We start from the raw sequence: 24,415 nt of genomic DNA on the forward strand, positions 1-24,415 counted from the left end.
ATGCTAAATTGCCCGTAGTGTAAGGTTAATGGGGGGATTGTTGGGTTACGGGTATGCGGGTTACGTGGGTTTAAGTAGGGTGATCATTGCTCGGCACAACATCGAGGGCCGAAGGGCCTGTTCTGTGCTGTACTGTTCTATGTTCTATCTGTTTAAATAACAATCGTAATTCATTCAGAGCACTTTTAACGACTGATATATTTTAAAAAGTAAACCCTGTCATAGCATAAAATGGCAATCTACATTACTGAAACCAAATAAAACTGTGATGATAGTAATGTGACGTATGAGAGACACAACATTCTATCCCTCACATCTCTCAAGTGACACAAGCTCATATTGATTTCTTGTTGCTTCTTTTTATTTGACATAATTTGATGTGACTCGTTGCATTCAATTTTCATTTCTGACATGTTTAATTTAGATATACTGTTAGCCGCACTGTAATTCTGTTTAATGGGACACAGTAATGGTCCTTCCTCAGTGTAAATCTACTGCTACATGTTTTTTGTTTTCTAACATCTGATGCGAAATTTCTTTGAAACCAAGGCCTAAGCTCAACTCAGATTTTCACATTAAACACATCAGCATGTTTGACGAACATATTGTTTTGATGATAATGTGCATTGGTTCATGTGGCCACGGTTGTATCATTGTTGTAGATGTGATTTTCTTTTAAACCATGTCGTCAGTGGGCTTTTTAGCACACTGGGCTAAATCGCTGGCTTTGAAAGCAGACCAAGCAGGCCAGCAGCACGGTTCGATTCCCGAACAGCCTCCCCGAACAGGCGCCGGAATGTGGTGACTAGGGGCTTTTCACAGTAACTTCATTGAAGTCTACTCGTGACAATAAGTGATTTTCATTTAAAATTTTTCATTTTCAGTATGCTTAAACTGGCATTCTCCTTTTACCCTTCATTTAACTCTGAGAGAGGAGCTGCTTATTCTGTAGGTACTTCTGGACAGTGCTGAGAGTAGCCCTCGTGTTATGGTGCTAAACGGGGGAAAAGCAAATTACGATAACATTAGACAGGAATTGAAGAAGTTGGATTGGGTGTGGATGTTGAAGGGTAAATCAACATCGGACATGTGGACTGTTTCAAGCGACAGTTGATTAGGATTCAGGAAAGTTATGTTCCTGAGAGAACGAAGGATAAGTATGGGAAGTTTAGGGAGACCTGGATAACGATGAACCTCGTCAAAGGATTTTGTATGGTCTGGAAGGGTGGGGACAGTAGAAACCCTTGAGGAGTATTAAAAAAGTAGGACGGTACTTAAGTGGAAAATTAGGAGGGCTAGGAGGGGTCATGAAAAGTCCTTGGCAAGTAGGATTAAGGTGAATCCCAAAGCTTTTTATTCATATGTAAAAGGCAAGATGGTGGCCGGGGAAAGGATTGGACCACTTAAGGACAGTGGGGGAAATCTATGCGTTGAGCCAGAGAAAATGGGTACTAAATGAGTACTTTGCATCAGTGTTTACCAAAGAAAGGAATTTTGTGGAAGATGATTCTTGGATAGGGTGGGTGGACAGTCTGGGTCATGTTAACATAGAAAAGGAGGAGGTATTGGGTCTTTTAAAAGATATTAAAGTAGCTATGTCTCCTGGGCCGGATGGAATGTGCCCCAGAATACTGAGGGAAGCAAGGGAGGAAATTGTTGGGGCCTTGACTGACAACTTTGTATCCTCATTGGCTACAGGTGAGATCCCAGAGGACTGGAGAATAGCTCATGGGGTACCGCTATTTAGGAAAGGTAGCTGTTTTATGTTCTATGTAGCAGAGATATTCTAGGGAACTATAGGCCAATGAGCCGCACGTTAGTAGTAGGTAAATTATTGGAGAGAATTCTCAGGGACAGGGTTTATACCCATTTGGAAACAAACGGACAGCACGGTAGCATAGTGGCTAGCACCGTTGCTTCGCAGCTCCAGAGTTCCAGGTTCGATTCCCGGCTTGGGTCACTGGCTATGCAGAGTCTGCATGTTCTCACTGTGTCTGTGTGGGTTTCCTCCGGGTGCTACGGTTTCCTCTCTCAAGTCCCGAAAGACATGCTGTTAGGTGAATTGGATATTCTGAATTCTCCCTCCGTGTACCCGAACAGGCGCTGGGATGTGGTGACCATGGGATTTTCACAGTAACTTCATTGCAGTGTTAATATAAGCCTACTTGTCACAATAAAGATTATTATTATAATGGACGTATTAGCGATAGGCGGTATGATTTTGGGAAGGGGAGGTCGTGCCGCACTAACTTGATCGAGTTTTTTGAGTAGGTGACAAAGATGTTTGATGAGGGGAAGGCGGTGGATGTTGTTTATATGGACTTCAGTAAAGCCTTTGACAAGGTACCGCATAACAGATTGGTACGAAAAGTGAAGTCGCACAGCATCAGAGGTGAGGTGATAAGATGGATAGAGAACTGACTCGGTCACAGAAGGCAAAGGCTAGCAGTAGAAGAGTGTTTTTTTGAATGGAAGGTTGTGACTAGTGGTGTTCCACAGGGCGGTGCTGGGGCCTCTGTTGTTTATAGTGCATATAAACAATTTGGAGAAAAATGTAGATGGTTTGATTAGGAGGTTCGCAGATGACATTAAGGTTGGTGCAGTGGCAGATAGTGTTGAGGATTGTCAGAGGATACAGCAGGACATAGATTGGCTGGAGACTTGGGCAGAGAAAGCCGCCTTCTGTGCAGACTCCCACTGCATTTGGTTTCTTTGTGCAGAAGCAGGTACAGTGGAGCCAACGCTGTTGACAGCTTGGACAAATACGTTCCATAATAGTTTACCAAGCCCAAAAATGAACTGGGCTCTGGAACGTTTTTAATGCTTGAATTTTCCCCTCCACTAGAGATGAGCATTGTGCAGTTATTCTGTGGTCTAGATACCTGACACTTTGTGTCTGCAACATACACTTTCTCTTCTTTAGAGGTAGTCCCGCCTCTAAAAATGTTTTTAAAACTTGAGCTAGAGTGCTGAGTTGCTCACCCTCAGTCTTCCCTGTAATTAAGATGTCATACAAGAAGACTGTAATGTGAGGAATGCCTTGCAGCAGGTTGTCTGTCCATTATCCATTGAAAGATCGGACTGAAGGATATGCCAAAATCTTTATCATTATCTTTAGCATTACTGGCCACCATTTCCATGCCCGTTGGAATTTCCAGAGCCACCTTAAAAGTCGGTGTGCTTCACCCAACAACCAAATGCTGAATGCTGTCCTTGTTAATGCCACAGACCAGCCTATCTCAGAGCAAATCTTCTAAAACTGCTCTAAAATCAGTGTTCTGAAAGCGGAGTAATTCTGCTACAAAATTAGCAACCGATTGACCTTTTTGTCGAAAATGGTTATGAAATCTGAATCTTTGAACAATCAAGGAAGGCTTCGGGTTGTGGTGATTCTGGACCAGAGCAACTAAACCTACAAATTAAATCTTCACTGGTTTCCGTAGTTAGGCCAGATTCCTCATCAACTTATTAGTCTTCGCCACCATACACTCGCTGAATGCAACCTCTTGTTACCACGCAAAATATCAAAAAACTTTGTTTTCTTTTCTTGCTGTTTTCTTCTCGTTGCCAAAAGGATGGGGTAACTTGAGACCATAGGGTATGTAGTTAAAGGTGTTGTTCAAAAGAAGGAACTTCTTTATATATATATAAATAAATAACTTAGTTTAACAATAACGGTAACTCAGCAGAACAGGAGCAGTAATAACGATGGAAACAGGAGCTCTGGTAAAACAGCTCTTGCTTATAGTCATCCTGCTGCAAACTGAAAAGCCTAACTCAGAGGGTACATGCTCAGAACCCTCAACAGGCGTCAGTAAAACAATTGCGTAAGAGAAAAGCTTATGAGAACACTCCGTACTCAAAATGGCTCTATTGCAATAGGTAAAGAGGGCCGTTGAGGAATTTGCAGAGTGGATGAGTTGGATCAGGGCTGATACATAGAGTGAAAAGGCAAATTGTCTGTCAGTAGAATATGTTGACACAGCACTAGGACCTGTATTCACCTATGGTTTGCAGTGCCAAGCACTCCAATCTCAAGAATTTACTTGTATTTTATTGAAGACGTGCGTGTGGTATGTGTCAGCATGAACACAGATCTTACTGGTGCAGATGTTGGCACAGTGACTTATTGAAAGTCGCCAAAGTTCCAGATGACCATAGGCTTCTCTCCCCCTTGACAGCGAGCTGACTGGTGGTGATTTAACCTGAGAGCCACCACACCTCAGGCGAAGGGCAAGGTTGAGAAGGCTGGACCTTCATAAATAACTTCAGTCGGTACAGGAATTGAACCTGCTCGTTTGGTGTCGCTCTGTATCATGAACCTGTCGTCCAGCCAACTGAGCTAAACCGGACCCCCAATAGTGTCCTATTGCACTGGGAAACACTCACCAAAATCTCGGAAGTATGTGCAGTACAGAGATATTTAAAGACAGGCAAAAAAGGTTTTATTAATAAATGAATAATTCAGGCCTTGAATGCGAGTTCTGTTTTATGAGTTTGTTGGTGTGTGCAGCTGACTGAATGATTTACCACCAGAATGGGAGCTATTGGAGTTTAGGTCAGTCGTTATTTGTGTGTTTGGATAGAGCTCATTGCTGGTAGATAAAGATTAAGCTTCCCAATCAGAGTCCCAGGGCTGCCTGTCATTATACATCAGATTTTTTAGGTTGTAGTGGTTTTGTCCATCCTCAATAGACCTGTGTGATGGAGCTGTTCATGACAATATAATGTTACTTGCCAGCAAGATGGAGAGGGGGGGGGGGGGGGGGGATCCGTGCGCCTTTGAAAGGAGTCACATAGGTGCCTGTTCAAATGACAGGAAACCAAAGCCTTGAGCATTAGAAAGTATTGTTCACTGAATTCCCTGGCACGCTCGAGGCATGTTTCAGAGGCATTTTGAGGCATGTGAAACTTGTCATCTTTATTAATATCAAAATCATGTTCATGAAGTGTCCTCCTGATATTGAGGTCGTAGAAGTACATCAGTGCTGTCAGTTGTTAAATAACTGCAGTGCATTGTTAGTTTTAGTAATTTCATTGAAGACTTACTTGATATGTGCCATAATGCCTGCAAAACAAAATTAATGTTATGTAGTTTATTATCCAGTATTGTAATGTTGAGAAATCCATCAAACATTTACATTATGGGGTATGTTTACATCACAATCTTATGATCCTTTCCTCAACATCACACCAACATCATATCATCAGTTAGTATCTCAGCAAGTCAGTTTTACTTCATCTCCTGAGCTGTGGCTTATAGACAGAAATCGGTGTAAATCTCTCTTCCTTTGGCCTCTCTTCGGCTAGCTCATTCTTTCTGCTTCTGCCTATCTCCTTCTGTTTGATAGAATCACTGCAGTGCAGAAGGAGGCCATTTGGCCCATCATGTCTGCGCCGACCCTTTGAAAGGGCACTCTACCCACTCCCCCATCCACTCTGCCCTTTCCTCATAACCTAACCATATCTCTGAACACTAAGGGGCCAATCCACCAAACCTGCACATCTTTGGACTGTGGGAGGAAACTGGAGCACCTGGAGGAAACCCACGCAGGTGATGGGAAAATGTAGAAACTCCACATAGACAGTAACCAAAGGCTGCAATTGAACCTGGGTCCCTGGTGCTTTGAGGCAGCAGTGCTCAGCCACTGTGCCACCAGACCTCTTTGTTTCAGCAGAGAGAAGCTGAGGCATCTCATACTTGTACCTTCTCCATGACTTTCTCACTTTAGGCCATGTGCTATGAAGAGAGGAAATGATGCCTCATTTTGGTTACTGTTCCTGAGCACTTTTGTACTGCAGCCTTGTGATTTTAGTGCCCTTCAATGAAATCCATGCAAAATACAGTGAAGAACCTTACATTTAAAGCAAAGTGACATTGATAGAGAGAGTTTTTCTTTGTTGTTTTTCTTCAATAGTGATTCACTGCAATTTGTTTTGTATTTTCTTTCTATTTGTATTGTTTGCTTGGGATAGAGTATCAAGTCCTGTTAAACTCTTGGACCAGGTTTCTTTCTGGGGAATGAAGTGAAAGCTGGTTCAGGGTTGTACTTGGCAGATAAAGTAAGGAAAGGAACAAACAGGTAATAGTGTAGAAATCTATGGGCCGGATGTAAGGAACAGAAAAACACAGCGCACACATGTGCTTTAGATTGGTGGTGCATGTATCAGAGGATTCTGAATGCAAAGAATAGACAAGGTAAGGAACAGAGGAGGGCTTGCTTTTCTCTGCGAGCAGAGATGTACTCATCCAAGAGTTACTAATTTTATGTTGGACAGGAACATGAATGAGCAGTTAGAAAGTAAATTTCGGACTATCTATTGAAGTTAGACAGGATGCCTGCATGCCATAAATCTTTTTTAAATGGGGAATTTTGTGTCCATAACAATTTGAAATGGTATTGCAGAGATGGAGTTCTAAGATGTAACTGTTCAAAGGAATAATAATAATCTGTAATAATAATATTTTTTATTGTCACAAATCATAGAAGATTTGGAGTTGGGGACCGAGTGCACTGTGTCCAAGTTTGCAGACGACACTAAGATGAGTGGTAAAGCAAAAAGTGCAGAGGATACCGGAAGTCTGCAGAGGGATTTGGATAGGTTAAGTGAATGGGCTCAGGTCTGGCAGATGTAATACAATGTTCACAAATGTGAGGTTATCCATTTTGGTAGGAATAACAGCAAAAGAGATTATTATTTAAATGATAAAATATTAAAACATGCTGTTGTGCAGAGGGACGTGGGTGTGCTAGTGCATGAGTTGCAAAAAGTTGGTTTACAGGTGCAACAGGTGATTAAGAAGGCAAATGGAGTTTTGTCCTTCATTGCTAGAGGGATGGAGTTTAAAACTAGAGATGTTATGCTGCAACTGTACATGGTGTTAGTGAGGCCACACCTGGAGTATTGTGTTCAGTTTTGGTCTCCTTACCTGAGAGAGGACATACTGGCGCTGGACGGTGTGCAGAAGAGATTCACTAGGTTAATCCCAGAGTTGAGAGAGTTGGATTCCGAGGAGAGGTTGAGTAGACTGGGACTGTACTCGTTGGAATTTAGAAGGATGCAGGGGGGATCTTCTGGAAACATATAAAATTATGAAGGGAATAGGTAGGATAGATGCGGGCAGGTTGTTTCCACTGGCGGGTGAAAGCAGAACAAGGGGTCATAGCCTCAAACTAAGGGGAAGCAGATTTAGGACTGAGTTTAGGAGGAACTTCTTCACCCAAAGGGTTGTGAATCTATGGAATTCCTTGCCCAGTGAAGCAGTTGAGGCTCCTTCATTAAATGTTTTTAAGATAAAGATAGATAGTTTTTTGAAGAATAAAGGAATAAAGAGTTATGGTTTTCGGGTAGGAAAGTGGAGCTGAATCCACAAAAGATCAGCCATGATCTCATTGAATGGCGGAGCAGGCTCGAAGGGCCAGATGGCCTACTCCTGCTCCTAGTTCTTATGTTCTTATGTTCTAAGTAAGCTTACATTAACATTGCAATGAAGTTACTGTGAAAAGCACCTAGTCGCCACACTCCGCCGACTGTTCAGGTACACAGAATTTCCAATTCACCTAACAAGCATGTCTTTTGGGACATGTGGGAGGAAACCGGAGCACCCGGAGGAAACCCACACAGACATGGGGAGAAAGTGCAGATTCCGCATAGACAGTGACCCAAGTGGGAATCGAACCTGGGACCCTGGCACTGTGAAGCTAACCACTTTGCTACTGTGCTGCTCATAAGCTGACAGAGCAGTATACTCGGGGATTTGATTGGTGCGATTCAGCTGGCTGAATTCACCTCTGGATCAGAAATTTGTAGTTTCAGGTCCAGAGACATAATGACAAACTAATAGTGGTGGAAGTCTGCACAGGCAGGAACATACTGAGCTGTTCTGCGATGATGTCAGAGAGTGATGGTGGATGGCAAATATTCAGCCTGGAGCCCAATTACCAGTGAAATGAAAATGAAAATCGCTTTATTGTCACGAGTGGGCTTCAATTAAGTTACTGTGAAAAGCCCCTAGTCGCCACATTTCGGCGCCTGTCCGGGGAGGCTGGTACGGGAATCGAACCGTGCTGCTGGCCTGCTTGGTCTGCTTTAAAAGCCAACGATTTAGCTGAACCAGCCCCTGGCGTACCGCAGGGATCAGTTCTGGGTCCTCTGCTGTTTGTGATTTTCATTAATCACTTGGATGAGGGAGTTGAAGGGTGGGTCAGTAAATTTGCAGACGATACGAAGATTGGTGGAGTTGTGGACAGTGAGGAGGGCTGTTGTCGGCTGCAAAGGGACATAGATAGGATGCAGAGCTGGGCTGAGAAGTGGCAGATGGAGTTTAACCTTGAAATGTGTGAGGTTGTCCATTTTGGAAGGACAAATATGAATGCGGAATACAGGGTTAACGGTAGGGTTCTTGCCAATGTGGGGGAGCCGAAAGATCTTGGGGTCTATGTTCATTGATCTTTGAAAGTTGCCACTCAAATGGATAGAGCTGTGCAGAAGGCCTATGGTGTGCTAGCGTTCATTAGCAGAGGGATTGAATTTAAGAGCCGTGAGGTGATGATGCAGCTGTACAAAACCTTGGTAAGGCCACATTTGGAGTACTGTGTGCAGTTCTGGTCGCCTCATTTTAGGAAGGATGTGGAAGCTTTGGAAAAGGTGCAAAGGAGATTTACCAGGATGTTGCCTGAATGGAGAGTAGGTCTTACGAGGAAAGGTTGAGGGTGCTAGGCCTTTTCTCATTAGAACGGAGGAGGAAGAGGGGCGACTTGATAGAGGTTTATAAGATGACCAGGGGAATAGATCGAGTAGACAGTCAGAGACTTTTTCCCCCGGGTGGAACAAACCATTACAAGGGGACATAAATTTAAGGTGAATGGTGGAAGATATAGGGGGGATGTCAGAGGTAGGTTCACTATCCAGAGAGTAGTGGGAGCATGGAATGCAGTGCCTGTGGAAGTAGTTGAGTCGGAAACATTAGGGACCTTCAAGCGGCTATTGGATAGGTACATGGATTACAATAGAATGATGGGGTGTAGATTAATTTGTTCTTAACCTAGGACAGAAGTTCGGCACAACATTGTGGGCCGAAGGGCCTGTTCTGTGCTGTATTTTTCTACGTTCTCCATGTTTGTGGTTGCGAGGACAGTTCTTTCCTGTGACTAGTGGTAGGGAAGGGAATAATAACACCACTTTACCCGGACACTTTGTTAAAAATAAGATGAATGGTTGAATTCCTGAGAAATCAGAGGTTGATCGGGAGTTCTACAGTTCAGTTTTAATTAGAGTAAAATGTCATTCTGTTTGCAGCTGTCTCTGAAGTTTTGCACCTGTTTGTGATAATTGCCTTTTGAGTTGCATCAGTGCACAATTCATACCCTAATGTATGCAGTCATTAAAAAACCTGCAGTGAGCTCTAAATTGTACATCAGATTTATTGTTGCTTGTTATTGTTTTGAGGTGAATATATAAAACTCCAATACTTTGCATAGTAAACAGGTCCACAGATGTTCAGGTGAACAGTGAAAGGTGCGTTGAAAAAATGTTAGCAATGTTAGTGGTACCGATACAAATTTCAAACAGGCTTTCGAGCTCTGGTTTAAATGAGGCTGAATTTGTTTGATCAGTGGTACAGAACTGAAAAAGTATTCTTGGTCTTATGTTATTATGGACTGTGTAATCTCCTGCATATCTCTGTTCATTACTTTGCCAGTCCCTGAATTTAAAAACATACATAATACTCAATGGGAGTTATTGTTGAATCTGTTGCCATCTGAAGAACTATCACTTCATCTCTTCACTTCCCCTCCCGGTAGCACAGTGGTTAGCACTGTTGCTTCACAGTGCCAGGGTCCCAGGTTCGATTCCCAGATTGGGTCACTGTCTGTGGGGAGTCTGCACGTTCTCCCTGTGTCTGCTTGGTTTCCTCCGGGTGCTCCGGTTTCTCCCACGAGTCCCGAAAGATGTGCTGTTAGGTAATTTGGACATTGTGAATTCTCCCTCTGTGTACCCGAAGAGGCGCTGGAATGTGGCGACTCGGGGCTTTTCACAGTAATTTAATTGCAGTGTTAATGTAAGCCTACTTGTGACAATAAAGATTATTATTATTATTTACATGATTTATGTTATGGGATGGGTTGTAATACTTGCAGTTATGGTAGAATCATAGAATGGTTATAGCACAGAGGAGACAGTTCAGCTCATCCTGTCCATGCTGGACCTCTGCAGGAGTAACTCATCTCATGCCAATTCCCTGCCTTGTCCCTGTAGCCCTGCACACTTCTGCTTTTCAAATCGTGATCCAATTCCCCTTTGAAAGCCTCAATGGAATCTGCCTTCACCACACTTTCAGGCAGGGCTTTCCAGATCCTAACCACTTGCTGTGCGAAAATGTTTTTCTTCTATTCTGAACACTTTGATGGAAACTAATGTCTGGAGCCACCTGACCTTGGAAAGACTTTCACCAGCTGAGTATGTGTTTTCCCAGAGAGCTTTGGAAGAGTTTCCAGTCTGGCTTGGTGAGTGACCATATGTACCATAGAATCTCTGCTGTGCAGAAGGGGGCCTTTCGGCCCATCGAGTCTGCACCAACCCTCTGTAAGAGCACCCTACCTAGGCCCGATCCCCCACCCTATCCCCGTAACCCCACTTAACCTTTTGGACACTTAAGGGCAATTTAGCATGGCCAATCCACCTAACCTGCACATCTTCAGACTGTGGGAGGGAACCAGAGCACCCGGAGGAAATCCACACAGACACGGGGAGAAAGTGAAAACACAAGGTCAGAATCGAACCCGGGTCCCTGGCACTGTGAGGCAGCAGTGCTAACATAGAACATTACAGCGCAGTACAGGCCCTTCGGCCCACGATGTTGCACCGTCCTGTGAAACCCTTCTAAAGTCCCTCTACACTATTCCCTTATCGTCCATATGCCTATCCAATGACCATTTGAATGGGTTTAGTGTTGGCGAGTCCACTACTGTTGCAGGCAGGGCATTCCACGCCCTTACTACTCTCTGAGTAAAGAACCTACCTCTGACATCTGTCCTATATCTATCTCCCCTCAATTTAAAGCTATGTCCCCTCGAGCTGGACATCACCATCCGAGGAAAAAGGCTCTCGATGTCCACCCTATCTAATCCTCTGATCATCTTGTATGCCTCAATTAAGTCCCCTCTTAACCTTCTTCTCTCTAACGAAAACAGCCTCAAGACCTTCAGCCTTTCCTCATAAGATCTTCCCTCCATACCAGGCAACATTCTTGTAAATCTCTTCTGTACCCTTTCCAATGCTTCCACATCCTTCCTATAATGTGGCGACCAGAACTGCACACAATACTCCAAATGCGGCCGTACAACTGCAACATGACCTCATGGCTCCGAAATTCAATTCCTCTACCAATAAAAGCTAACACACCATACGCCTTCTTTCCACAGTGACACCCTGCTGCCCTTAGGAGTGAATGGAAATGCTAGGAGAGCACTGCAGCCTCTGTCACATCGCAGGGAATGCTTAGAATGTGAGCATTTGCAGGTAATTCAATCTTAACAGATTTACACCTCTTTAACCTGGGGTTACTCCTATCTCTGGATCTGTTAAGATTTAATTACCTGCAAATGCTCGCATTCTAAGCATTGTCTGGCATCTTTCAATTTGTCTATATATATGTTTCTGGAACATACCTCTTTATTCACCTGAGGAAGGAGCAGTGCTCTGAAAGCTAGTGTTTGAAACAAACATGTTGGACTTTAATCTGGTGTTGTAAGACTTCTTACTATGCTCACCCCAGTCCAACGCCGGCATCTCCACATCACATCGCAGGGAGGCTGGGGTGCGAAAGAAACATGGCTCTCTATGAGGTTTAAATTGAACAGAACCTTCATCACTTGTCTAAGATGGGGAGGGAAAGAATATTGTGAACAGAAGACATTACTCTTTTCTCTTACAACCTGGTTAAATTAGTGATAAAATGTGCTAACTGTTACAACACTTGAAATGTCTATATGACATTTACATGTAATATGTAATTAGGTGGATTGGCCATGCTACATTGCCCGTAGTGTCCTAAAAAAAGTAAGGTTGGGGGGGGGGGGGGGGGGGGGTTGTTGGGTTACTGGTATAGGGTGGATACGTGGGTTTGAGTAGGGTGATCATTGCTCGGCACAACATCGAGGGCTGAAGTGCCTGTTAAAAAAAAAACGATACAACATTAAAATATGCTGCTGTGCAGAGGGACCTGGGTGTGCTGGTGCATGAGTCGCAAAATGTTGGTTTACAGGTGCAACAGGTGATTAAGAAGGCAAATGGAATTTTGTCCTTCATTGCTAGAGGGATGGAGTTTAAGACTAGGGAGGTTATGTTGCAATTGTATAAGGTGTTAGTGCGGCCACACCTGAAGTATTGTGTTCAGTTTTTTTCTCCTTACTTGAGAAAGGACGTACTGGCGCTGGAGGTTAATCCCAGAGTTGAAGGGGTTGGATTATGAGGAGAGGTTGAGTAGACTGGAAATGTACTCGTTGGAATTTAGAAGGATGAGGGGGGATCTTATAGAAACATTTAAAATTATGAAGGGAATAGATAGGATAGATGCGGGCAGGTTTTTTGAAGAATAAAGGGATTAAGGGTTATGGTGTTCGGGCCGGAAAGTGGAGCTAGGTCCACAAAAGATCAGCCATGATCTAATTGAATGGCGGAGCAGGCTCGAGGGGCCAGATGGCCTACTCCTGCTCCTAGTTCTTATGTTCTTATGACCTAAACAAGAAATGAAGACATTCAAAAATTCCATTTTTCACAATAAGTTGATTAAGAACAACAAAAAAATTGGCTTTTGTTTCTTTGAGTATCTTCATTATTATTTTATTTACCTGAAAGTCTCGTATTGTCTCTCAAAATCTTGGGCTTGCGCTTTTTGTCCAGAGCTGTTGCACTGTAAACAGTCAGCAGATCCCAGAGTCTGAATGTTTGCAGTGTGCACAATTTCCCAGACTGCATTAGTAGTATTCTGCAAAGGTCATTCTTCGCAGTTTTTAACTAAACTTCCATGTAAAAGTTGTTAATTTATTCAGAGAAAATATGCCAGATTGGACAAACTCAGTTTACATTTGTAATTTTAAAATAGACCGATGTCTTCATCTATCAAGCGATAGATTCGATTTTGCATTCATTTTGTTACCTCTGTGGACATAGGAATATGTAATAGAAATATTTTGTGTCAACTGGTCACATTGTAATTTAGCTCACTTGGCTGGGTGGCTGGTTCGTGCCAGCAGCACAGGTTCAATTCCCATAACGACTGAGGTTATTCATGATGGCTCCACCTTCTCAAACTTGCCTTTTGCCTGAGGTGTGGTGATCCTCAGGTTAAATCACCACCAGTCAGCTCACCCCCTCAAAAGGGGAAAGCAGCCTATGGTCATCTGGGACTCTGGAGACTTTACCTTTCCCTTTAATTCCACCCTCCCAATAGTGGTGGCCCCCAGTTTTGCATTACCCTGCTCTTCAGCCTATATTGTAGAGAAACCCCTCAGGGTCTATTAAACTCCATTGTTCTGCTTGTCAAAATGCTACCATTTTTGCTATTAATCTATGAATATAGTTTTAATAAGCTGACTGAATTACATGTCTGTTCCAGTAACTCTCTACACTTGAACGCTTCACCTGATGATCCAAACAAGTTCTTAGTTTGTGCAATGTATGACAACCGAGATGGGAGGAGTGCGCAGTTTAATTAGCCCCACTACTCCACAGGTCACACCATGAGTTTAAAAGTTGGCTCACTTACCGAAATGACCAATTATTTACCTTTGCTACTGTTACCCAGAAGAAAAGAAACTTTAATTGGGTTTCTTTCAATAAACAACAAATTTATTAGTTTATTATAAAACCAGTCCTGTCGAATAGAAAAGCAAAACATATTATGTACACTATGGAATATGAAAGTCTAATAAGTACTCTTTCAAGATACCTTAAATCTCACGCGCACAAACACACAAATCACACATGTACCCCAAAAAATAATAAAATAAAAATATAGAAATTCTGCCAAAGGTTAAAAGTCAGTGATTCAAGGGAGGAGGAAGCAAGTAGTGCTGAAACGGCATCTGAGATATAGGATTGGGTCGATGACTCTTGCACTGCTTTTCAGGTGGGATTGAGGAACACTTGTCAGTACTTAATCCTAATGTGCAGAGCAATTTAGGAGCTGCTTTTATTCTCCTCAGGCTATGAACTGGCTCTGGACTACAAAAAGGCTTCTTTTCAAAATCAGTTAGTGCTTCTTCTCATCAAACCAAAACCAACTTTTAAACACAGTCTTCCAGGCATGGTTTGGCTTTTATCCGAGCCATAAAGTACCATGTGGCCCCCTCCCACTTTGTACACAGTCCACCAGGGTCAAGAGGGTTCCAGTTTATTCAATACGACTTATTTACCTTGTAAAAGATGTTGGCCCGGATTTTTCATCCCTTCCCATCAGTGGGATCTTCCGCTCCTGTCTTCCCCCCCCTCCCCGCCGTCAGGTCCACGGCGGCGGATGGGCGAACCACGCAAAATGGCATACACATCGACAAAACTGGAAGATCCTGTCGGCCCACAACCCATGAAAGAATATTTTAAAAATTAAAAACTTGTCACAATGGCAAAGCTGTATGTAAATGTGCCAAATCTGTACAAACTGTACAGTTGATTGTTGGGAAGAATATTTCCTGGGGTGTTTATTTGCTGTATCCTACTTTGATACAAGTTTGAATAAATTGCGTTTTTTAAAAAAAAAGTAAATGTGCCACATCACAGACGTAACACAATGAATTATCGGTATTTTTTAATGGCTTCAGTAACTGTTGTAGTTAGGATATAGACTTGATCATTTTTGAGTCCAAGACATGTCCTTCTGTTTTCTTGCTTCTCACAAATTTTAGATTGTCTTTCGAAGTAAAGCTGGAGAATAAATTTCAAAAATATTGGGCGTGATTCTCCGTTCCCCGCACCGGGTGAGAGAATCGCGGGAGGACCAGGCGAATCACGCTACGCCGCCCTGGCACCCCCCGTGATTCTCCCCCCCCAACCCCCCCCCCCCCAATGTTTTTCCCGGCAATTCTCCGGACCAGATGGGCCGAGCGGCCTGACGACCCCGGCGGGTTCACGCCGGCGGCAACCACACCTGGTCGCTGCCAGCATGAACATTGCGCGACAGGTAAGTGTGGGGCCTGTGGGGGGCGGAGAGAGGATCGAGCACCACGGGTGTGCTCGTGAGGTGGCTGGCCCGCGATCGGTGCCCACCGATCGTCGGGCCGGCGTCTCTAAGAGACGCACTCTTTCCCCTCCGCCTCCCCATAAGATCAAGCTGCCACGTCTTGCGGGGCAGCGGAGGGGAAGACGGCAACCGCGCATGTGCGGGTTGGAGCCGGCCAACCTGCCCATGCACAGCTGACGCCACTTAGGCGCCGCCGCTTTGACGCAGGCGTCAAGGCCCGGCGGCCGAGTTTCTCGCAACGCTGCTCCTAGACCCCCGGGGGGGGGGGGGGGGGGGGGGAGAGAATAGGGGGCGAGGAGCGGCCTCCGACGCCGGAGTGAAACACTCCGGGTTTCACCCCGGCATCGACCGTTGCGGAGAATCGCGCCCATTATTTATGCAAAAGTTCTTGAATATTTAAAAATAGCTGCAAATGTGTGGGAGAGAGAAATGGCTTAGATGCTGCTGATTAAGTAACTATAGTGACCCCAAGTTGGTGTTCAAATTATATACACAATAAATATCACCTAAAATCCAAGAGAGAGAAAGAAAAAAAAAACTGCAAGTGTTTGCTCATGTTATTAGTTTGTAAAATTCAAATTAGTTCAATCATGAAATGTAAGAGAGAGCCTCTAATTAGCTCCACTGTGTTGCATATGCGGTGTTGATAGTTGGAAAATGGAGTCTCATTACTGAAACATGTGAGACAGATAAAAAGGGACAGAATAGTAACAAAGTTATAGAAAGAAAAACATAGCAGAGCAGGAAAGATAGAGGGAATGCGGAAGAAAATAGGCAGATCAGGGAAGGTAAAGGAAATGCAAGGCTTCACTTCTAAAAGTTAATTGTGAAACATATGAATTTTGGCAGGCATCTTTTAGATGATTACAGAAAGTGCTGCCAACCCTTGGTTTCCATCCCCATCCCAAGTTCTGCCATCCCTGGGACCCCCCACCTCACCCATGCTACCAGATATCCAGCCGGTAGTTTCCTCCGACAACTGTCATCCCAAGTGCTGCCAGGCCTGTGATACCCCCAGGTATATGTTGACAGAATGAAATGAAGCGGAATACAAGAAAGCTCATATGGAGTAATAATCATCGTCAGAAACAAGTTGGACTGAATGGTATGCTCCTGTGCTGTAAATTTTCAGTCTCCTACTCTCTTTTAGCCGCCTTCCATTTGCACGCGCACACAGTTTACACACAGACCGTACACACACAGACGTGCGCTTAGTTACCCATAGATAAACAAATCCTCCACTTAATATTGCTATTCCCCATGTTGTAACTGGCACAAACATTATATTCGTCACACTTCAGATGCCAGATTGTCAGATATAGAATCATAAAATCCCTACAGTGGAGAAGGAGGTTATTTGGCCCATCGAGTTTGCACCGATCCGCTCCACCTATAGCATAATCTCGTAATTTAACCTGTACATCCCTGGACACTAAGTGGCAATTTGTCATGGCCAATCCACCTAACCTGCACACCTTTGGACTGTGGGAGGAAACCGGAGCACCCGGAGGAAACCCACGCAGACATGGGAGAATGTGCAAACTCCACACATATAATCACCCAAAGCCGGAATTGAACCCAGGTCCCTGGTGCTGTGAGGCAACAGTGCTAATCACTGTGCCACCATGCCACATAGAAATTTTAATTTTTGTTCGAGGCCATTGAAAAGATTGCCATATCCCGAACCAAACTCAGAAAAATACTGAAAATACCTTCTGCGAACTTCTGGAAAATTTTAAACAAAAGTTTTCGCAAATGTCAAACATAATTGACTGAAAGTGACTAAGGATGGTAGCAGTAAGTGCATAATTGAAGAAAAAGTAGGTTAATGCAACTATAGTTTGAATAATGTATTGGGCAAAAGTCTATTCTTAAAATATCTTTCATGAGTTATTTGCTACTATATGGAAGCACTGAAAGATTATAAATACCTGTTTACTCTAGTGTATTGTAAATACATTTCTGCTGGCTACAAGCCTCGCTTCAGTGTTAATTTGCAATATTTATGTCTCCAGGCAACATCACAACACGGATTAGAACCCCTGAGACGGGCTCTGATGAAGCCATCAAATCTATTCTGGAACAGGCCAAGAGAGAACTACAGGTGCAAAAAAATGGTGAGTACAGCAAAATCACAGATTCATTGGAGCAGACCCCAGGTGAAATAGCTTTGTTCTCGTCGATATCGGGTTTGAGACATATTTTGTATTGAAACTGAGAAATCTTTGCATGAAGCATAGCGTTTTACACCCAAAGCCTAAGCAGGATTATAACATCAACCAACTTCCATATTGTGACTTATACCAATAAATCTCAATTTGTCAGTCTCTTATATAATGCAAACCTTACTGTGGGTTTTGTATCTTCAAAGAAAATACATCTTGGAAAACATTTTTACAACTGATAAAAATTGTGTTTTTAGAATCATTCTAGGAAGTTAATTATTTCAGTTCAGAATTGTTTTCCAATATATATTTTCTGTTGAAGGTACAAAACTGAATCCTATTGTTGGTTTGTGTTATATGAGAGACTGGGACATTGAGGTTCACTGATGTTCCATGGAAGTTACCTTTCTGAAATTTTAAAGCTCATTGGGTTACGGGGATAGGGTGGAAGCGTGGGCTTGAGTAGAGTGCTCTTTCCAAGGGCCGGTGCAGACTTGATGGGTTGAATGGCCTCCTTCTGCACTGTAAATTCTATGATTAAGCATTATCTTAATGCATTTCCATTAGGAATTGCAATATTGAGAAAAAAATTAAGTTGTCTTAAATCTTAAATATTGCTGAAAAAGAGACATACTGTTGAAGTTTTTCATCTTATGTTCATCATGACAGTTCACAAGAATACCAATAGTAAAGAGAACAACAATTTAAACTTTTTTTTTTGAAAAGCCGAAAGTGGCTGTCTTAGGCCCACTCATGAAATTGTACTATAAATTGTCGGCCTTGCATCCCAACAACTGAGGGGTCGTATCAAACAGCATGTCCCTTCGGCTCTTCACAACAGACAAAGTACTGGCCATATGAAACCAGCCTTTGATTGCAAAATTCAAAACATAATCCAACATTGGATATGGTTGCGTGATCGGACAATGCTTGTTAAACAATCCTGATTTTGCTAAGAATTACACTGAAAACCAGTTTAAGGCTTATCAGCCTGGCTGGCTGTGTGGCTCACCTACACATGCTAGAAGTACATGTATTCACACACACTTCCCTGTCCTTCGCAAACAGAGGAGGATGTCCAGGCATTGCGCCGTGTCCAACTAAACAAAAGTTTGGAGGGCAGCCATTCCATGATTAATTCCCCATAGCAAAGCCTTGACCAATCAGAGTCAACCTACCTGGTTTGAATTTGAACAAAGACTTGGCAGTTAAGTCTTCTCTGGTGCATTCTACATGACAACGCCTCTACCAATTTGAGCTCACTTGCCAACCGACCAGCACCCTTCCCATGTAGTATAAATTGTTGTTCTCTTTACTATTGATATTCTTATAAACTGTCCTGATGAGTGCAAGGCAGAAAGCTTGGACAATACTCAAATTCTGCACTACCAAATGACTATTTAAGTCTTAAATGTAATTTTCATAGAAACACAATGTTTACAGCACAGAAAGAGGCCATTCAGTATGCCATTTCAGTGCCAGCTCTCTGCTGAAGACCTTGCAATTTCTTTCTCCCCAGGTGCTTATCAAATTCCCTTTTGTGAAGCAAAAGTGAGTTTGCCTGCACACAGTCTCAGGCAACACATTTCAGATCATAACCACACTGCATAAAATAGTTTTTCCTAATAGCACTATTGGTTCTTTTACCAATCCCACCTTAAATCGGTGTCCTCTGGTTGTCGACCAATGGGAACACTTCCTCTCATCAACTTGTCCGGACCCCTCTTGATTTTGAACTCCTCTGTCAGATCTCCTTTCAACTCTCTCTTCTGTAAAGTAAACTACCACAGTCTAACCAGGCAACTGAAGTTCCTCCTCCTGGGAAGCATTCTCTAAACTCTTCAGACCCTTCCTAAGGTGCAGCAGCCAGAATTGGACCCAATAATGTAATTGAGGTTGAACCAGACTTTTATAAAGGTTCATTATAACTACCTTGCTTTTGTAATCTTGTTCATAAAACCCAGGATTCCATCTTATTAATCACCTTCGCAGCCTGTACTACTACCTGCAACAATTTGTTCACATATAGCCCCAGGCACCTCTGTTCTTTTGCACCCACTTTCCATCTGTACCCATCATCCCACATGGCCTCTCTTCATTCTTTCAATCAAAATGTAATCTAATTCCTTGCAGTAATTTCATCTTCTACATGTACACCCTGTTTATATCTTCTTGAAATCTCATTTCACAATTGTTTTCTCAGGCAGGTTTGTTGTATTGATACCATTTTTTTCTGACCTCATGAGCTTGGACACTGAATATGAGTGCAAATCCAAATGGCCACTGTTGGAATACATTTTCAGATGTACTTTGTTTTGTATATTACAGTTGATTCAACTCAACCACCCTGTACATCTAGCAGTGGTGGTTCAGATGAAGCAATTTGGTCAATATTGGAACAGGCCCGGCGTGAGATGGAAGCTCAGAAGGCAGGCCTTGAGCCCACACCGAAGCCAACACCAGTTACTCAAGCTGACTTGGCCCTCCATTCATCCAAAGCAACATCATCTTCCTCCTCATCATTCTCCTCACTAATAGCCATGAAAAAGCCTTTCACGGTGGATTCCAGCAACAATGCAACACAAACTTCTCATGGATTTAAAAAAGAAGCTTTGCATGACTCATGCTCCTCAGAGCACCATGGGATAGCAGACACACCACACAATATGCTCAAGCAAGTTAAAAATGAGTTGGGACGAAGTAGTATATGGAGGGACCAGTGGTGGAACACAGTTTGCCCTGACAGAAGAAATTCAGCCTTTTCAGAAGATGGAAGAGCAGAGGAAGCTTGCAGTGGGAAAGAAAGGATTAGTAATCCAAGCAGATTGGAGCGAAATGCTTTGCAAGGTCCTGCTGCTTCTGACCACTGGAAGGACTGGCAAAACGCAGAGTCACCATACTCTCAAGCATCTGATTTAGGCACAGTGGTCGCAAGTAGCAGTGTGACCCCACAAAGCAGCCCCCTACCTTCTTCACCTCTTGTCCCCGTCGCAAAACCGCATAAGCCCTCTGTCCCACCACTAACACCGGAACAGTATGAGATCTACATGTACCAGGAAGTGGACACAGCTGAGCTGACACGACAGGTGAAGGAAAGGTTGGCCAAGAATGGGATCTGCCAGAGGATCTTTGGGGAAAAGGTAAGCCGTTTATAAAAACATTGCTTTTTAGAATAGTTTATTCAGGGGTCTTATGAGAATTACAAGTATATTTTAAGATTTGGGCCTCCTCCCAACATTTATAATTTGAATTCAGAACCCAAAAGCTGTTTGCTTCCAAAAGAAGATAAGTACAAAGTGAAAAATCCTGAATGCAGTTGCTGTGTATGTCAAACTACTTATCGTGCAGCATTTTTAAGGTTCAGATGTACACCACAAATCTTGAGTCAAACCTTTTAAATTGTGTCCCAAATCTAGCCTGCCGTACATACGCAAGTTAGGGCAACACGGTGGTCTAGTGGTTAGCACAGTTGCCTCACGGCGCTGAGGTCCCAGGTTCGACCCCGGCTCTGGGTCACTGTCCGAGTGGAGTTTGCACATTCTCCCCGTGTTTGTGTGGGTTTCGCCCCCACAACCCAAAAATGTGCGGAGTAGGTGAATTGGCCACACTAAATTGCCCCTTAATTGGAAAAAATAATTGGGTAATCTAAAAATGTTTTTAAAAATACATACGCATGTTCTTTTCCCCCCATCATTGGCAACCATGCTTACAACAATCTAGGTTCTAAGCTTCAAACTTCACTACCACACCACTTCAAATCTTCACTTGTTTTTCCTCCTTTAAGATGCATTTTAAAATCCGACATCTTTGATCAAGGCCACTTGGGCGGCACGGTAGCACATGGTTAGCGCTGTTGCTTCATAGCGCCAGAGTCCCAGGTTCGATTCCCGCACCGTCTGTGCGGAGTCTGCACGTTCTCCCTGTGTCTGTGTGAATTTCCTCCGGGTTCTCCAGTTTCCTCCTAAAAGTCCCAAAAGACGTGCTGTTAGGTAATTTGGACATTTTGAAATCTCCCTCTGTGACTAGGGGATTTTCACAGTAACTTCATTGCAGTGTTAATGTAAGCCTACTTGTGACAATAATAAAGATTATTATTGTACTTCCGATGTTCTTCATGACACAGAATCAACATTTAAACTTATTACACTCCTATGACATACCTTGGGATGTTTTGCTTCATTTTGCCTGCTGTGGCTCGGTCCGTAGCAAACCCGCCTCTGAATCTCAAGTTTCTGAGGTTGAGGCGTCCCACTCCAGGGCTTGAGCACAGAAATTAAGGCTGACACTCTAGTGCAGAAACTGAGGGAGGTTGCTGTCTTTTGAATTCGACATTGAACAGAGGCCTCCTCCGCCAGCTTCGGTGGATGTAAAGGATTCTATTTCGATAAAAAGCAGGGGAGATTTCCGGCTTCCCGGAACCAATATTTATCCCTCAATCAACATCTTAAAAAACAGATTAGCTGGTCATTATCACATTGCTGTTTGTAGGAGTTTGCTGAGCACATATTAGCTGCCATATTTTCTACATTACAACAGTGACTACCCTTCGAAAACAATTTCATTGGCTGCAAAGTACTTTGAGACATCCAGTGGTTGTGAAAAGTGCGATATGAATACAAGCTTTTTTCATGGGAAGGCACTATGTAAATGCAAATTGTTATTGTTATCTTAGACTGCTTTTCAAAAGAAAGTGCTTTAGACATTGCTGAGTGATCAAAAGTAACATTACTCTCATTTTAATAACAATTGTTGAAGTATTTTGTTATAATGATTGCTGAAGTCTTTCTTTCTAATGAGTTCCAAGTATTTTAATCTTGTTCCGATTTCCCATTATACATTCTATACAATATCTACATTCATAGACCTATGTGTATGCACAATACAAAATGTGATACAAAAGTTTGCTTCAGTCCTTAATCAGTTGCTAACCTTAGAATACTGTTAACAGCTTAATTACAGTATCTAGTTTATTTGTTAATGAGCTCCATCATTATACTGTTCCGCACTAGGTGAGTGTGCAGTCACAACCCTGCTTCAGAATATTTAAATAGTGTTCAAAAGTGCCAGTGTGAGAACCACAAATGTAGCACTGTTTGGGTCTGAAACCCCTGCATTATTGCACTAGCTAACTGTATTATGCAAACACATATCCCAAGTTTGCTGTAATATTTCATTTTAGTAAAGCTAAACCATTGAGGAAAAAGATTTCTTCTTTTTGGAGCAACACAAATCTCCAGTTAGCCAAGTCACTGTCACCAAATTATGTTGCCATTAAAAAATAGCCATGATGTGGCTAAAAAATAGGAAAGAGATATAATTGTACGAATTTAACTGAAATGTAATGATATATCATCTTCCAAAATAAGATGATTTATTCTCAGATTCTTCGGGTTAACTGGAAAATGGGTCATAGCCAGTGCCAAGTTATAATATCTGCCTCAACAAATAAGTTGTGCTCAGCATCACAAGTGGAAAGTGTTTTGGTATATTTCACTGCTGACCACCAGCGAACCTTTATACCAAGTTTAGCAGATTATAAATTCTGAATTAGTTTGTTTTTTATATGATCACGTAAGGGTGGAACTGTGAAAAACAAGCTTCTATGTTCCCACATCAGAAGGTGTGGTTTCCATTATACAATGGTTCTGGCTTCTCAAACAATGTCATAGCACCAGTGTGATAACACTTAGAAGGGAACTATTTATCATTCTAATTGTCATCACTCAGGTGTTGCGTCTGACTACACAACCATTCAGCTCCGCACCGGCCACATCAAATGACTACAGTGGAGCATTCTGCACTGGAGCAACACCGGTAAGTCCCTGATTAATTTTTAAGAAAATCCATCATCTTGTTAAAAGAAAAGTTGCAGGCCAGAACCATTGTATAAACATAATGGTGAAATCAGACCTACATAACGCTCTTACTGTTTTGCTTTATGTGGCCATTGCCGGCCATTGTAAAGTCTTACATGTCACCAAGTTTAGCGCATTATCCTCATTAATACAGTAAATGGAGAGGCTGTGTAAAATTCAAGAAGTATAAGGAGTCTGGAATCTACTGGTTTTAGACTATAAATACTACTATTGCATATCAGTGAGCCAGTTGATATTGTTTGACATTAAGTAGAGTGTTGTACAGTACCATTCATTTTCTACCACAAAAAGGTGGAACATTATGTGTTTTTTTTTTATAAGTGACTGAAACACAGGGTACGTGAAAGAAAGGAAAATGAAATGATTGAAAAGAGCAACACTGTATGGAAAATGGAGTAGAAGATAAATAACACCAGTGGCCCAAATTACTGCCAGAAAATTGATGCTTTGCTTATAGCTGTCTGCATCAGTGACTTTGGAATCTGGATCAGTAACCCATCAAAATAACTTGTGATCCTTGAAATGACTTTCAACACTTGGATGCATTTGGCATGTTTCTAAATGTAAAACTGTGTAGCAGTAATGTTTTGTTTGCAAAGTCAAAAAAATTAAGACAAAACACGATTACTCACAAAGTTCTTTGTTTTTCTTTGCCATGCCCTGTTCTTTTTCTTAGGTTTTGGGTCTGTCACAAGGGAGTGTCAGTGACATGCTGTCTAGGCCTAAGCCTTGGAGTAAGCTGACTCAGAAAGGCCGAGAACCCTTTATTCGTATGCAGCTATGGCTGAATGGTGAGCTGGGGCAGAGTGTTCTTCCATCCCAGGTCCAGCAACCGGGACAAGGTAGGTCAGAGTGACCATGTGTATACATAGTATTAAATCATAACTGGTTTCTACATCTGTGTGAACAGAATTATTGACCACTATCGTATGGCTTTTCACATAATCATAGTGACAGAGAATATCATTTCGTTTAAAAAAAACAATTTCTTCCGATACCATTCCATATTTTTATTCTTTAATAATTAGTAAATAATTTAATCACTTTGAACATTCTAATCAATTTAGCAGCAATCCCACCAGTGGTAAAACATTGTAATTATTATGCATGAAACCGTTCTTTCCAATCAGAAT

General features: G+C 42.5%; 1 protein-coding gene across 7 annotated transcripts in view; it reads left to right on the forward strand.

Moving 5' to 3' along the window:
- The window catches only part of LOC119974568 (protein CASP-like), a 794,954-nt gene that overhangs the window by 543,543 nt on the left and 226,996 nt on the right, over positions 1-24,415 (forward strand). For 4 of the 7 annotated variants that reach the window (XM_038813568.1, XM_038813572.1, XM_038813570.1 and 1 more), the window contains 4 exons: positions 17,257-17,358; positions 19,735-20,546; positions 23,134-23,220; positions 23,959-24,124. The exons of 1 other annotated variant lie outside the window; for it this stretch is intronic. In XM_038813568.1, coding sequence (XP_038669496.1) covers positions 17,257-17,358; positions 19,735-20,546; positions 23,134-23,220; positions 23,959-24,124 — 1,167 coding nt within the window. The remainder of the gene's footprint in view (positions 1-17,256; positions 17,359-19,734; positions 20,547-23,133; positions 23,221-23,958; positions 24,125-24,415) is intronic. 2 more of the 7 variants (XM_038813571.1, XM_038813574.1) reach the window with 1 other exon arrangement.

This window comes from Scyliorhinus canicula, chromosome 12, assembly GCF_902713615.1.
Source record: "Scyliorhinus canicula chromosome 12, sScyCan1.1, whole genome shotgun sequence".
Taxonomy (NCBI): domain Eukaryota; kingdom Metazoa; phylum Chordata; class Chondrichthyes; order Carcharhiniformes; family Scyliorhinidae; genus Scyliorhinus; species Scyliorhinus canicula.